This window comes from Salvelinus fontinalis, chromosome 7, assembly GCF_029448725.1.
Source record: "Salvelinus fontinalis isolate EN_2023a chromosome 7, ASM2944872v1, whole genome shotgun sequence".
In the NCBI taxonomy this organism is placed as follows: Eukaryota; Metazoa; Chordata; class Actinopteri; order Salmoniformes; family Salmonidae; genus Salvelinus; species Salvelinus fontinalis.
In genome coordinates, this window is record NC_074671.1 from 20,444,276 (window position 1) to 20,457,427 (window position 13,152).

The 13,152-nt window shown below is 41.4% G+C and overlaps 1 protein-coding gene across 1 annotated transcript in view; it reads right to left on the minus strand.

The window, feature by feature from the left end:
* Nucleotides 1-4: 4 nt before the first annotated feature.
* Nucleotides 5-13,152, minus strand: part of LOC129860045 (trichohyalin-like) — a 51,498-nt gene continuing 38,350 nt past the window's right edge. Inside the window, exons 14-28 of the mRNA XM_055930390.1 lie at nt 12,369-12,422; nt 12,092-12,190; nt 11,886-11,933; nt 7,203-7,244; nt 6,595-6,680; nt 6,384-6,470; nt 6,002-6,152; nt 5,582-5,718; nt 5,198-5,296; nt 4,550-4,639; nt 4,175-4,312; nt 3,780-3,915; nt 3,534-3,625; nt 3,031-3,164; nt 5-2,344 (exon numbers count right to left, since the gene is read on the minus strand). Coding sequence (XP_055786365.1) covers nt 2,194-2,344; nt 3,031-3,164; nt 3,534-3,625; nt 3,780-3,915; nt 4,175-4,312; nt 4,550-4,639; nt 5,198-5,296; nt 5,582-5,718; nt 6,002-6,152; nt 6,384-6,470; nt 6,595-6,680; nt 7,203-7,244; nt 11,886-11,933; nt 12,092-12,190; nt 12,369-12,422 — 1,544 coding nt within the window. The 3' untranslated portion in view covers nt 5-2,193. The remainder of the gene's footprint in view (nt 2,345-3,030; nt 3,165-3,533; nt 3,626-3,779; nt 3,916-4,174; nt 4,313-4,549; nt 4,640-5,197; nt 5,297-5,581; nt 5,719-6,001; nt 6,153-6,383; nt 6,471-6,594; nt 6,681-7,202; nt 7,245-11,885; nt 11,934-12,091; nt 12,191-12,368; nt 12,423-13,152) is intronic.

The following is a 13,152-nucleotide window of genomic DNA, read 5'->3' on the forward strand; positions in this document are numbered from 1 at the left end:
ACCATTTTGACCTCATTTTTCATTTACTGAAAAGAAGCTATTCAGTTTACAATTATTCAGTGCAACTAATTACAACATACAAAATAGAATTGAAAGATGCATTACTTACTTGGCAGGCCAAGTTACAACAGATGGAACAGCTCAGTGATTTCAACACTACAAAAAGTGATAAATTCATAAGAGTACCACAAAAGGTGAAATAATTCTCAAACGATGTGGCTTTTGTGAACGTGCTTGATTTACTACCCCATTGTAACTAAGAAACAATTTTGAAGCCAGGAGGATAACTTGAATATGTTATCATCACAACCCAAACAGATAACCCCAAGACACCCATGTCCATGACAGACAGCCACACTTGGGTGAAAAGTTCATCCTTTTTTGGGCAGACAGGATGACATCCAATAGTCCTAACGAATGACTCCGACCCATGGCATTATGATGTGTTTACATACTCCTCTGAAGTAGGAAACGTGGGGTACAATGATGTTACCCCAGTTTCCCACTCGTATTTCCTACCTGTAAGATCAGTATGAGCGGTTTTGGACATCTGAAATAAGGTAGCTATGATGAGTCCGTGGGCTTGCCAGGAATTTCTTAGTCCTGAGTTTCTGATTATTCTGATAGCACATGAACTCAGCATAATACCACTGGACTGATTTGGACATGATTTCATTGCTGCGATGAAGCGGATTACCAACGCACATAGAGAGTGATTAAATAACATCTAGAAGAATATGCTTCGGCATTTCTTTTTCCTTTTGTATATCAACACTGGTCAAGCAAAGACCCCTTCTAGTCAGCTTTGCTATACCTGGAATGCAGCAGACCTGGGTGAAATGCTTTCTAATACTCAAGTATAGCCTATGTAGTGCACTTTATTTAGCTCGGAGTTCTCCTTTTAGGGACTATTCCATTGTACAAGGCAAACTAAATGAAGCGCATTTGAAGTATTGGGAAGTATTTGACATATGTATTTGACCCAGGTTTGGAATGCAGTGTGACAAGACTGGGGTACATTCAACATGCTCCTGCCTAAGTTTTACACAGGTAAATTAGCATTTTATAAAACATTCAAATGTTATGCATGTACAAAATATATGCCTTCAGTAAAATGTTCATATTTGATACATTTAAGAATGTAAATACACAAGTTTGGCAGGACTTTAAATTACAAAGACAAGCCTGTTGAGTATAATGGGCTGTGTATGCTCCCAGGTCAAGGCACAGTTGAAAATATATTGTCAGCGTACAAAAATATGTTTTTTTTTACAATATTAATTCTGCAATAAAAACATTCTTGGCATTGTGATGTCCCATCCATTAATCTAAAGTGACATGCAAAAATCATACGAGTGAAATGGAATGACCTAATAAGCAGTGTTTCTGTATTACTAAAAATAGAACCCCCCAAAAAGTAAGAGGCAGATTACTGTGTAAAGCTATGGAAGTAACATGAAGTTAATGCATGACCATTACATGCAATAAGAGCTGTGTAATAACCAATCAAGTGTTAGAGAAACAGCAGCTAGCAGAGTTTTAGCTAGCTTAGCAACATCTTAACAGGATAGTTTCCCGTGTTACTCTAATCTTATTTGTGTTCTTACCTTACGTTTCTGAAGACTTGAACATGAAAATCATCAAATAACTTTTCTTGAGGAAAGAAAACGATTAAGATTGGGATAAAAAACAGAAATTATATCAGTAACTATACAACATTAAAATCACTAGCTGCAATACTAAAGTTTTGTTCAGTTACCGTTTGTATGTTAGGTATGTTTCAGACACATGGCACTTTGGTTGACTAATGAAAAACAAGAATGCACTTGTGATACATTTACAACACAGCCTATGTGATATTAAACCCACACCTTACCGTAAATCCACATTTTGGCCTAAACACCTAGTTGGCGAGTACCACATTTAGCAGTCAGTGTTCCAAAGTGTCACTAAGGCTTTTTCCAATCTGACAGGGCCTTCAGTAACTCTTCTAGACGGTTCCAAAATGGAGCCCTTGACTGAGCAAGGGCAAGTGTCACATTTGTCACCTTTGACCTAAAATGGCCAACTGTGAAGGAATGGGTGGACAGACAGAGACCAGATACTATGGACCCTTCCGTTCTTATGGGTCAAGAGTGTTAACCCCAGCACTCCAGTAGGTGACAGTCTGTCAGTCATTTTGCCGTACATTCTTTAAATGGGGGAGAGAGTCTGCCGTTGGTACTGGGTGAGCTCGGGGTGCCACACATCCACGATGAAGATGAGCCGGTAGCTGTCAGCGTCCTGCCACACCTCGTGCTCAAAGGAGTCATCAAAGATGAGCACTTTCCCCTCCTCCCAAGCCCTGGAAGAGAACAGCAGAGACCATAGCCTTTGTGTTAAAGCTAGAGTCCTTCATTGAAACAATAAAGTGCCACCACGGCTCTGTGTTGGTAAAAAGCTGAGGGATGGGCCTGGAGAAATGTAACCACTGTCAAGTTTATAGACAGGGACTGACCATCTAGGATATAATGATTGTTTAACCAAGTTTTGAAGCTATATAGTGTTTGTTTACACTTACATGGTTTACAAACATTGGAGGTAAACAAGCGTATATTTTGGGTTCTGATGTGGTACGACAGTTGAACTAAGCTCACAAGGCATTTATAAGTTGTAATCTTCAAAAATCTATGGGTTTATATCCTTAATTAATGAGTTGAAAAGTGGATGTAACAACTAAGAACTATAGCTTTAATGAAGCAACATGCATGAGTTTTTATTTAATGGCAGCTCGTCAAGTTTGTTTGGTATAAAGCTGAGAGGGTTGGGGCCGGGGAAAATGTAACCACTCAAATTCGTAGACAGAGCTATGGATGCAAGGACTGACAGTCCACAAAATCGACATAACATATTTTTCAGCTACACTTGGTCTTGAGTGACAATCAAGTACAGAGCACTCAAATGTTCAGTCTTACACTGTACCAAGAACTAACAAGTGGGTGATGTTAGATGTAACAAGGGGATGACGTTGATGGCTGTGGAAGATGTTACCTGGTGTCGTTGGTGCACCTGATCTTGCAGCCTGTCTTTGGGATGACCAGGCCCAGGTGCATGCGCAGGCGACAATTCGTGGGCCCCGTGTGGGGCCAGACGTGAGTACCAGGCTGCATCACCGAGAACTTGATCTGGAACCCAGGGAGAAATAGGTAGGGAGGGAGAGAGAGAGCAAGAGAGAGAGAGAGAGAGAGCGAGAGAGAGAGAGAGAGAGAGCGAGAGAGAGAGAGAGAGAGAGAGAGAGCAAGAGAGAGAGAGAGAGAGAGAGAGAGAGAGACAGAGAGAGAGACAGAGACAGAGAGACAGAGACAGAGAGACAGAGACAGAGAGACAGAGACAGAGAGACAGAGACAGAGAGACAGAGAGAGAGGCAGTCATACACCCAGAGAAAGTGAACAGAGCTGAAATGAAATATGAATTATGTTTAAAAAATGGCCAGGCTGTCTGTCCATCTGTCTGATAGTTGGCATGTCAGTCACGTCTGTGGTGGGGTGACCTACCTGTCCTCTCTTGCAGCCTGTTGCCTCTGGGTAGCGCTCCAACAGGCCACAGGTCTTTGGAACACTGTGGCAGGACTCCCCTGCCTTCTTGCCTGCAAGGAACAGGAGAAGAGAAACAAGGAATTAGAGGCCAGGTTCAGACACCACTAAACCTTTACTTAGGATTATTTCCATTCAATTACATTTAGTGTATTTCTGACATAGGGACTTGCCAGGTGCTAGTTGTGAAGGGTTTGATAGGTTTACCTTGCTGCCAGAGTGTGAACTGGCCCCACTCCCCTTTTTCTCGGAGGTTCTCCTCTTCTGGAACAAAGAGGCCGGTGCTTTTATCTATCACTGACAGGGCCTCGTCTCGAATGGTCCTCCAGTTCCTCTCCAGGGTCTATGACATAGACACACATTATTCATATTATATTATATTCATACTATGCTCAGTCCAAGCACAGCTTTACACCAGGTCAAAACTCAAATGAAGAAGAATTGACTATTTTAAGATGGGAGCCCTCCATGTTTCTGCCCACGCTGTCACAGAACAGATCAAAGGAAAAGAGAGGACGTGCTCCCTCTAGACATTATCGAACTCCGTGACTATCGGGGAGAAAAGACAACCAGATGAGACAAGTTGTCATCATCTACAGTACCTTGACTAGATCCATATAGCCAGTGTCCTTGGGCGTCCACCATGGCTGGGCTTTGAGACCGTCCACATTGTAGAGAGATCGCTGCCATACGGAGGCAAAGTGACCTCTCTGGTGCCCTCTCTCATACCACTTGTAGGCCTGGAAGAGGAGAAGACCATTGTGCTTGTAGTATTTCAAAACCAACACATTTGAACTCATATTATAAAGTTACATTTAAATACTCTGTTTTATCTTATTGTCAGAGGAAAAGTACTATCACGATAAGTCATACTGATATCATACTCTGTGAAGTTACTACATGTATCTAGTGAATACTGCTGCTGTGGAGTCAGTATTGGTGTAAGCTTGGTGTCTGTGAGTTTGATCTTAACTCACACTGTCGTCTCCCATTCTTTGCAAGGCGTCTCCGAGGTGGAAGTAAAATCTGCCGTCGTCTGTGCCAGGGTCTCCTGATTCCAAACCATCCTGCAGTGCACAGAGAGGGGTTTCAGTGCAAAGAGAGGGGTTTCAGTGCAGAGAGAGGGGTTTCAGTGCAGAGAGAGGGGTTTCAGTGCAGAGAGAGGGGTTTCAGTGCAGAGAGAGGGGTTTCAGTGCACAGAGAGGGGTTTCAGTGCACAGAGAGGGGTTTCAGTGCAGGAAGAGGGGTTTCAGTGCAGGGAGAGGGGTTTCAGTGCAGAGAGAGGGGTTTCAGTGCAGAGAGAGGGGTTTCAGTGCAGGGAGAGGGGTTTCAGTGCAGGGAGAGGGGTTTCAGTGCAGGGAGAGGGGTTTCAGTGCAGGGAGAGGGGTTTCAGTGCAGAGAGAGGGGTTTCAGTGCAGAGAGAGGGGTTTCAGTGCAGAGAGAGGGGTTTCAGTGCAGAGAGTGGGGTTTCAGTGCAGGGAGACGGATTTCAGTGCAGGGAGAGGGGTTTCAGTGCAGGGAGACGGGTTTAAGTGCAGGGAGACGGGTTTCAGTGCAGAGAGAGTGGTTTCAGGATCAAAAGAGTGGTTTGAATCTGTGGGAGCATGATTGGTTACAGTACTTACCCTGAGGAATGGGATGCTCTCTGCTATCTTATTTTCTGATTTGAGGATGAAGCCGTAATGGACTTTAGCAAAGCCGTTACTTGGTGCAATGGCCAACACCTACCAGGGGACACATAATTTAGAAATCGTCAATTGTTAATCAAACATTCAATCGTGACACTCATTGACATTTCCCTGCTGAAAATGTCACGCTAGATACATTTCATTTACGTGTAATCTTGCAAATTACAATTCTGTTAGTAATGTGTTTACTGAAGCAGACCAGGTGAAGATGTGTTGCAAAGCAAAATCACGACATTTTCAACACATTATTTCCCAGAAAGAAAAGAATGCTTGGAAACCTCAAAGCAGTCAAGAATGGTGATGACTTGGACCACGGCTCACCTCCTCGTAGACCCTCTTGGCGCTCTTGTTGTCTCCGATGAGCAGGTGAGCCACGCCCAGATCGTTCTTCAGGGCCACGTCCTCAGGGAAGATCTGTACCAGCTTCTCCAACGTGGCTAAGGCACCCCTCATACGACCTACACCAGATAGAGAGAGAGAGAGAGGGAGGGAGTCACAACACACTCTATGCACACAACCACAATCCCCAGTAATCTCAATTAGAGAAAGTATTTCAAAATACTGAATGAATTATATTAAATACTACATTAAATCGAAAAGACAACCACTACAACAACCACTTTACCAAATGACATTAATCGGAGTCGCGTAATGGTCTTCAGATTAAGTACACAAGAATAATGTACGGTGTAATTTGTGTGTGTGTGTAGGCACTCCAGCATGCTTGGCCCTGTAGGTTACCTAAGAACTGCTGACGTTCGGCCCGTTTCTTCAGTGTGGCCTTGATGAGGTCAGGCGTGGCGTTGGGCAGCTCTGACGCCTCCTTGTACGTGCTGAGGGCCTTCTGTAGCATGTCGTTGCTGCGCATCTTCTCTGCCAGGTCATCTTCGGCCTGAACATACATAATGGGCCCCAGAACATTTCAGGCGTTTTCCCTATTTTTACATGGGTGCAATTTTCACCCACTTTTTAGGATCATAGTAAACATTATTTAAGACTTGAAGTTTAGTTAAAGTGATAAACACACTTAGTGTTTAACTTGTTAAAGGGTTAATATTTGTTTAATCAGTTCAAAATAAACCAGGAGAATGGCATGCTACAGTATTTAGACTGTGGTTCTCACCAGGGCTTTCCCATAGCGACACCTTGGACTCTGGGGGTACTGCTGAACTAGAGTGTCAAAAGCCCGGACAGCCTCCTCCACTTTCCCCTGGGTGGTGAAAAAAGACATGGAAAACAACAGATCAGCATTGATTCATCCATTTACTTTCAAGATAAGAGCATGTTAATTAAAAACATCACACAGTGTTATAAATAGGACAACATAACACTACCTTTTTACGTAACTTCTCAGCCGCGTCAATTTCTGTCTTGATCGTTTTCTCAAATTTATTCAGGAGTTTAGGCTTCTTCTTTTTGGCTGAAACGAAGAACAGAAAGTCATAAAAGTGAGCTATTGGGTGTATCACTCAACATGTGTGTGTGGGTGGGTGCAACCTCAGAAAATTACAATGTAGTCTCTTAATGAAATTGCAGACCAAACTGTAATCCCTCTTATTTTCAACTCTAAACGTACTTCCAGATGCGTCACTCATTGTGACTCAGTGGGTAGACATTTAAATGACTGTATTCAGAATGAAAAGCTAGACAGTTTCAGTGGCAGGGCTAGGTGGGACGACGCGAATGCCAACTGAGGAGAATAAGTACAATACTACCGTGCTGGGGTGGCCAACCATCCTGGAGAGATTCTGAGTGTGAAGGCTTTTGCTCCATTTCTACACGTAAACACCTGATTCAGCCGATTTGTAGAATAAGTAGGTGTGTCAGACTAGGGCTGGAACAAAACCCTGCGACAGGCTAGCTCTCCAGCAGGGTTGGCCACCCCTTGCTAATCTAGAAAGCTCATGTTCACCATAGGAATCCATATCAAAAGAACACGTACCTTTGTATTTGAGCATATCCTCTGGTTGGTCCTCTGCATTGCCTGAAAGACATAATAAAGGGTCATTCCATGTCATTTCAGCAAGCCATGACACCCACCATCTCTGATTGTTCTGAAATCGTCTCTGTAGTTAGAAACCGATAAGATTAGCATTCCTGCAACATTATTTTGTTGAAATATAATTTGATCTCTGAGAAATTAAGCTAATTGATTGCACCCAACTTATACGATTCATGTAATATTCAATAAATCTAGTACATAACATCCAATTTGGACCACCACATTTTTTTTAACAATGAGTAAGACATAAGGATTCCAAAGAAATGGTCAAAAGCCACCAAACGCCCCATGCCAATCTTACCCCAACAACACGTATACAGTATCAGTTCTCTATGTCTGACCAGAAGTATGGAGCTGTGGCTCAGAGTATTGTTTCTTCATCTTATGTGTCCTATGTGTTGTATTCTGATGAATTTGGGAATGTATTTTTTCCCCTGCAGAGAAATTAGTAATTTAAGTTGTTAGGTTTATGTCCCATCCTACATCCTGACATTATCAGGTTCTGACCACTAGATGGTGCTGTTCCTGCTATTAGTTAAGTATTTCTTAAAGTATGGGTCACAAACCACTTATGTTAACGGTTGGTTGCGAAATGTCAGAGTAAAAACAAAATATTATATATACAGTACCAGTCAAAAGTTTGGACACACCTATTTATTCAAGGGTTTGTCTTTATTTTTTACATTGTAGGATGATAATGAAGACATCAAAACTGTGAAATAACACACATGGAATCATGTAGTAACCATAAAAAAGTGTCAAACAAACCAAAATATATTTTCTATTTGAGATTCTTCGAAGTAGCCAACCTTTGCCTTTATGACCGCTTATGACATTCTCTCAACCAGTTTCAACTGGAATGCTTTTCCAACAGACTTGAAGGGGTTCAGACATACGCAGAGCACTTGTTGGCTGCTTTTCCTTCACTCTTGAGGTCCAACTCATCCCAAACCATCTCAACTGGGTTTAGGTTGGGTGATTGTGGAGGCCAGATCATCTGATGCAGCACTCCATCACTCGCCTTCTTGGTCAAATAGCCCTTACACAGCCTGGAGGTGTGTTGGGTCATTGTCCTGTTGAAAAACAAATGATAGTCCCACTAAGCGCAAGCCAGATGGGATGGCGTGTCGCTGCAGAATGTTGTGGTAGCCATGCTGGTAAAGTGTGCCTTGAATTTAAAAAAATATCACTGACAGTATCACCAGCAAAGCACCTCCACACCATCACACCTCCTACTCCATGCATCACGGCGGTGGGAACCACACATGTGGAGATCATCCGTTTAACTACTCTGCGTCTGTGACAGATTTCCACCGGTCTAATGTCCATTGCTCGTGTTTCTTGGCCCAAGCAAGTCTCTTCTTGTTATTGGTGTCCTTTAGTAGTGGTTTCTTTGCAGCAATTCGACCATGAAGGCCTGATACACACAGTCTCCTCTGAACAGTTGATGTTGAGATGTGTCTGTTATTTGAACTCTGTGAAGCAATTATTTTGGCTGCAATTTCTGAGACTGGTAACTCTAATGAACTTATCCTCTGCAGCAGAGGTAACTCGGGGTCTTCCTTTCCTGTGGTGGTCCTCATGAGAGCCCATTTCCTCATAGTGCTTGATGGATTTTGCGACTGCACTTGAAGAAACTTTCAAAGTTCTTGACATTTTCCGTATTAACTGATCTTCATGTCTTACAGTAATGATGAACTGTCATTTCTCTTTGCTTATTTGAGCTGTTCTTGCCATAATATGGACTTGGTCTTTTACCAAATAGGGCTATCTTCTGTATACCACCCCTATGTTGTCACAACACAACTGATTGTCTCAAAAGCATTAAGAAGGAAAGGAATTCCACAAATTAACCTTTAACAAAGTTAACACCTGTTAATTGAAATGCATTCCAGGTGACTACCTCATGAAACTGGATGAGATAATGCCAAGAGTGTGCAAAGCTGTCATCAAGGCAAAGGGTGGCTACTTTGAAGAATCTAAATCTAAAGGATCTAAATCTTTTTTTGGTTACTACATGATTCCATATGTGTTATTTCATAGTTTTGATGTCTTCACTATTATTCTACAATGTAGAAAATAATACCAAAAAAAGAAAAATCCTGGAATGTATATAGATATATATTTTTTATGAACTCAGTCGGGGTCTCAACTTACTGGTTAGAGTTAGAATAGTAGAATACACAAGGTGCAATTTCGAAATTTGGTTGTGCATCAGTACTTTTTCTCTTGTTATGTCAGTCACTGACAGTCACTCAATCAGCCATCTCATCTAACAATGTTTAGATTGGTCAGCTAGTCTAGCCAGTCATCTAAATATGTAGTAATCATGGCTGAATACCGACCGAAAACGCAGGCACTCTCACTCAGATATCATTAACATGGCATACATCATGGAAAAATGTGCCTTACCTAATAGAAGGAACAACACCATCTAGTGGTCAGAACCGGGTCATAAACCTAACGACAAATCTCTGAATAGAAAAAAAATATCACCAAATTCACTGAGAATGCATTATATAGGATAAAGAAAAAAATACTCAGAGCCGCAGCTCCATACTACTTGTCAGACATAGAGAATTGATACTCGTTGTTGGGGTGGGATTGGTGTGGGATGTCGGAGGTCCGTGGGTGGATTTTGACAATTTCTTTGGAAACCTCGTCTTATTTATTATTAGAATTTTGGGGTCCAAATCAGATATCGGGTACTATTTTTATTGCATATTATATGAGTCCTATAATTTAAAATATGAGTCCTATAATCTACCTTCTTATTTATCATCACTCATCTATATTAGAATTCCTAAAACCAGGTCTCAACATGGATTACACTTGAGGCCCATGCGATTTCCACAGAGTTGGGTATGGCTGCCTTTTCCTGTTACGCTCCTCGCCTATGGAATAGCCTGCAGACTAAACCTAAACTTGAGACTCTTGTCCCCCTGTTGCCCATTTTAAACATTTATTGGAGGATTTTTATTTTTGTATTGCTTGTAACTGTTTCGGGTAATGTAGGTTCTTGTGCTGCTAGGGGAATAACCTACGTGTAAATGTAATCTGTTGCTGTATTTTTTTTGTGTTATCTGTGATGGTTTTGTTTGTCTTCTGTAGTTTCTTACTGTATGTGTAAACATGTATACGCAGTGCCAAGCTGTAAAAGAGACCGTGGTCCTTGTAGAAGTCAAGTTCAATTTGGGTGCAATCAATTAGCTTAATTTCTCAGAGATCAAATTATATTTGCACAAAATAATGTTGCAGGAATGCTAATCTCATCTGTTTTTAACTACTGAAACGATTTCAGAACAATTGGAAATGGTGGGTGTCGAAATCCTCTTTCTTGTGCTTTTTGAGGTGGAATGACCCAAAAGGGAAGAAAATGACAGCTAGAAGAATGCTATGAATGCTATCAACACAAAGTAGCAGGGCAAATAACAAATATTAAATAAAGCTTTTCAGATTCATCAAACTAAAGCATTGTTGAAAAAACATTACACGATAAAGGAAGACACATTTGAGCCCCAAAAACACATCTGGCTTAAAAAGCATAATGACTTTCTGAGAAAAAACAAAAGGTTTATATAAAAGATTGGATAGAGAATAAACTAGTGCTCGCCAATTCAGTAACAAAAATCATGACGTCAACAGCAGTAACACTCTGAAATACTAGAAACTTGAAATCGTAGAGGTCTGCTTTTTTCACGACTGTATGGATTGCTCATATTTTACAAATCTCACAGATTAAAATAAAAGTGACGTCTCACGCAACCAGGAATAAACTGAAGAAAGAATTCATTTTAGGTTCTGACCTGAGCTTACATTTCAGAGCAGTGACATGAGAAGAGTGGTTATGTCACAATTTACCAGGCAAATTGGATAAATACCATAGGCCAGGGATCTGTGGGGCTTTTCAAACTGCACACCACTTTCCACCTTCAGAACAGTGTTTCCCTACTGCTGTATAGGCAGGGTTACTCTCACCACAACATTGCCCTTGCAGTTAATAACCAGAAGAGGGAGCTGATGGGTCGTATATCAGTCAAGGCTTATTAGGAGAAACTGAGCTACTTTGATACCTAGTCTTGTAGTGTTACACACCACGTCTATTGAACATCGAGACAACTCCACGGTTAAGAGCCAACTCATTTGTGTCAATCAGTGACACAAATGCACTCTCAGCAGCCAATACCACAGTTTCCAAGCGCTTGAGTCACAAATCAAAGCAAGAACCACCCAAAAAGGAAGCCGGAACATTCTTAAAACCAAATGGCAAAACGCGCAAACTCACACAACCCTAGACATGCAGGTGAAGCCCTCCATAGAAATGACAGTCACATAAGTGGCCTTTGAGGTGGCCTTGAATGACTGGAAGCACTGGGAAACGCCAACAGGTGCTATAATTACATACACAGCTATATGTGACAGCTGCATTGAGCCGCCACCACGTCAAGCCTGCCTGTCAATAAGGCTACTCTACAAAATAGCCTGGTCTCCATCAGAGTACCTAAAGTCCCATGTTATTTGACTGCCAACCCTAACGGATTTAACTGTTGGCATACGATGTGATTATGTCTGTTCAAATGTTTACTGTGAATAAAGCATAAATGTGTGTGTTGGTAAACCCACCTTCTGAATCTTCCTGTGTTGTTTCCTCCTCTACTGCCACTGGCTCCTCTGCAAGAAACCAACAGGCAGGTAGGTACAGCACAGTTAGGAAATCAACATTATTCAATACTGCCTCATTTCAATGAGACACAGGCGCTCTAACTGAGAATGTTCCTTTAAAAAACAATGGTTTAAGACTATGGTACAAGACTTGTTATACTCCTAACCTTTCAGTTCTGGGACGGCTTCATCTTTCAGTTGTGGGACAGCTTCCAGGTCCGGAACAGATTCCACGTTAGCCTCCGGTTCTGGGACTGAATCAGCCTCTGCATTGTATTGCAATTGTAATCATACTAAAGATTTGATTTCAGTGCCATATAAGCATGTTAATATGGTACATGGTTAAGGAGGACTGATCTAAGATAACGCATTGGTTTGTGTGTGTGTGTGTGTGTGTGTGTGTGTGTGTGTGTGTGTGTGTGTGTGTGTGTGTGTACAGCACACCTGCTTCCCGTGTCTCCTGGGAGCCTGGCCGGTCAGTAAATTGCTTTGACTCTTCTGCAAGACAAACAAATAAACACTTCATAAATACACTAACTAACTATTCACAGACCATTCAAAACGTCTAATAAACACACTGCAATAAGCTATGCTTACTGGTCAATGCAAGGTCACAGTTAACCAAGACCAGTTAACCAAGCAGAAGGCAGGGAAGGACAGAGTAAAAAACTATGTTTGGCCAATGAATAATGAAAACATACTGAATATCTCACCTTTCATGTTAATGGCATTGATTTCATCCTCTAAACAAATGTCATGCAAAACTGACTCATGTAAGTATGAATGTGCATATGAGTTACAAACACACTATATATATATATATATATATATATATATATATATATATATATATACACACACACATACATACAGTTGAAGTCAGAAGTTTACATACACCTTAGCCAAATACATTTAAACTCTGTTTTTCACAATTCCTGACATTTAATAGTAAAAATTCCCTGTCTTAGGTCAGTTAGGATCACCACTTTATTTTAAGAATGTAGAATGTCAGAATAATAGTAGAGAATGGTTTATCTCAGCTTTTATTTCTTTCATCACATTCCCAGTGGGTCAGAAGTTTACATACACTCAATTAGAATTTGGTAGCAGAGCTGGTGTAACTGAGTCAGGCAATTGTTGCTTTTCCTGCTCCCACAACTCGACGCCAGTTGCGCAGATTCCTAGGGATGGTAGGGTACTATCGTACATTCTGTAAGAATTTCTCGAC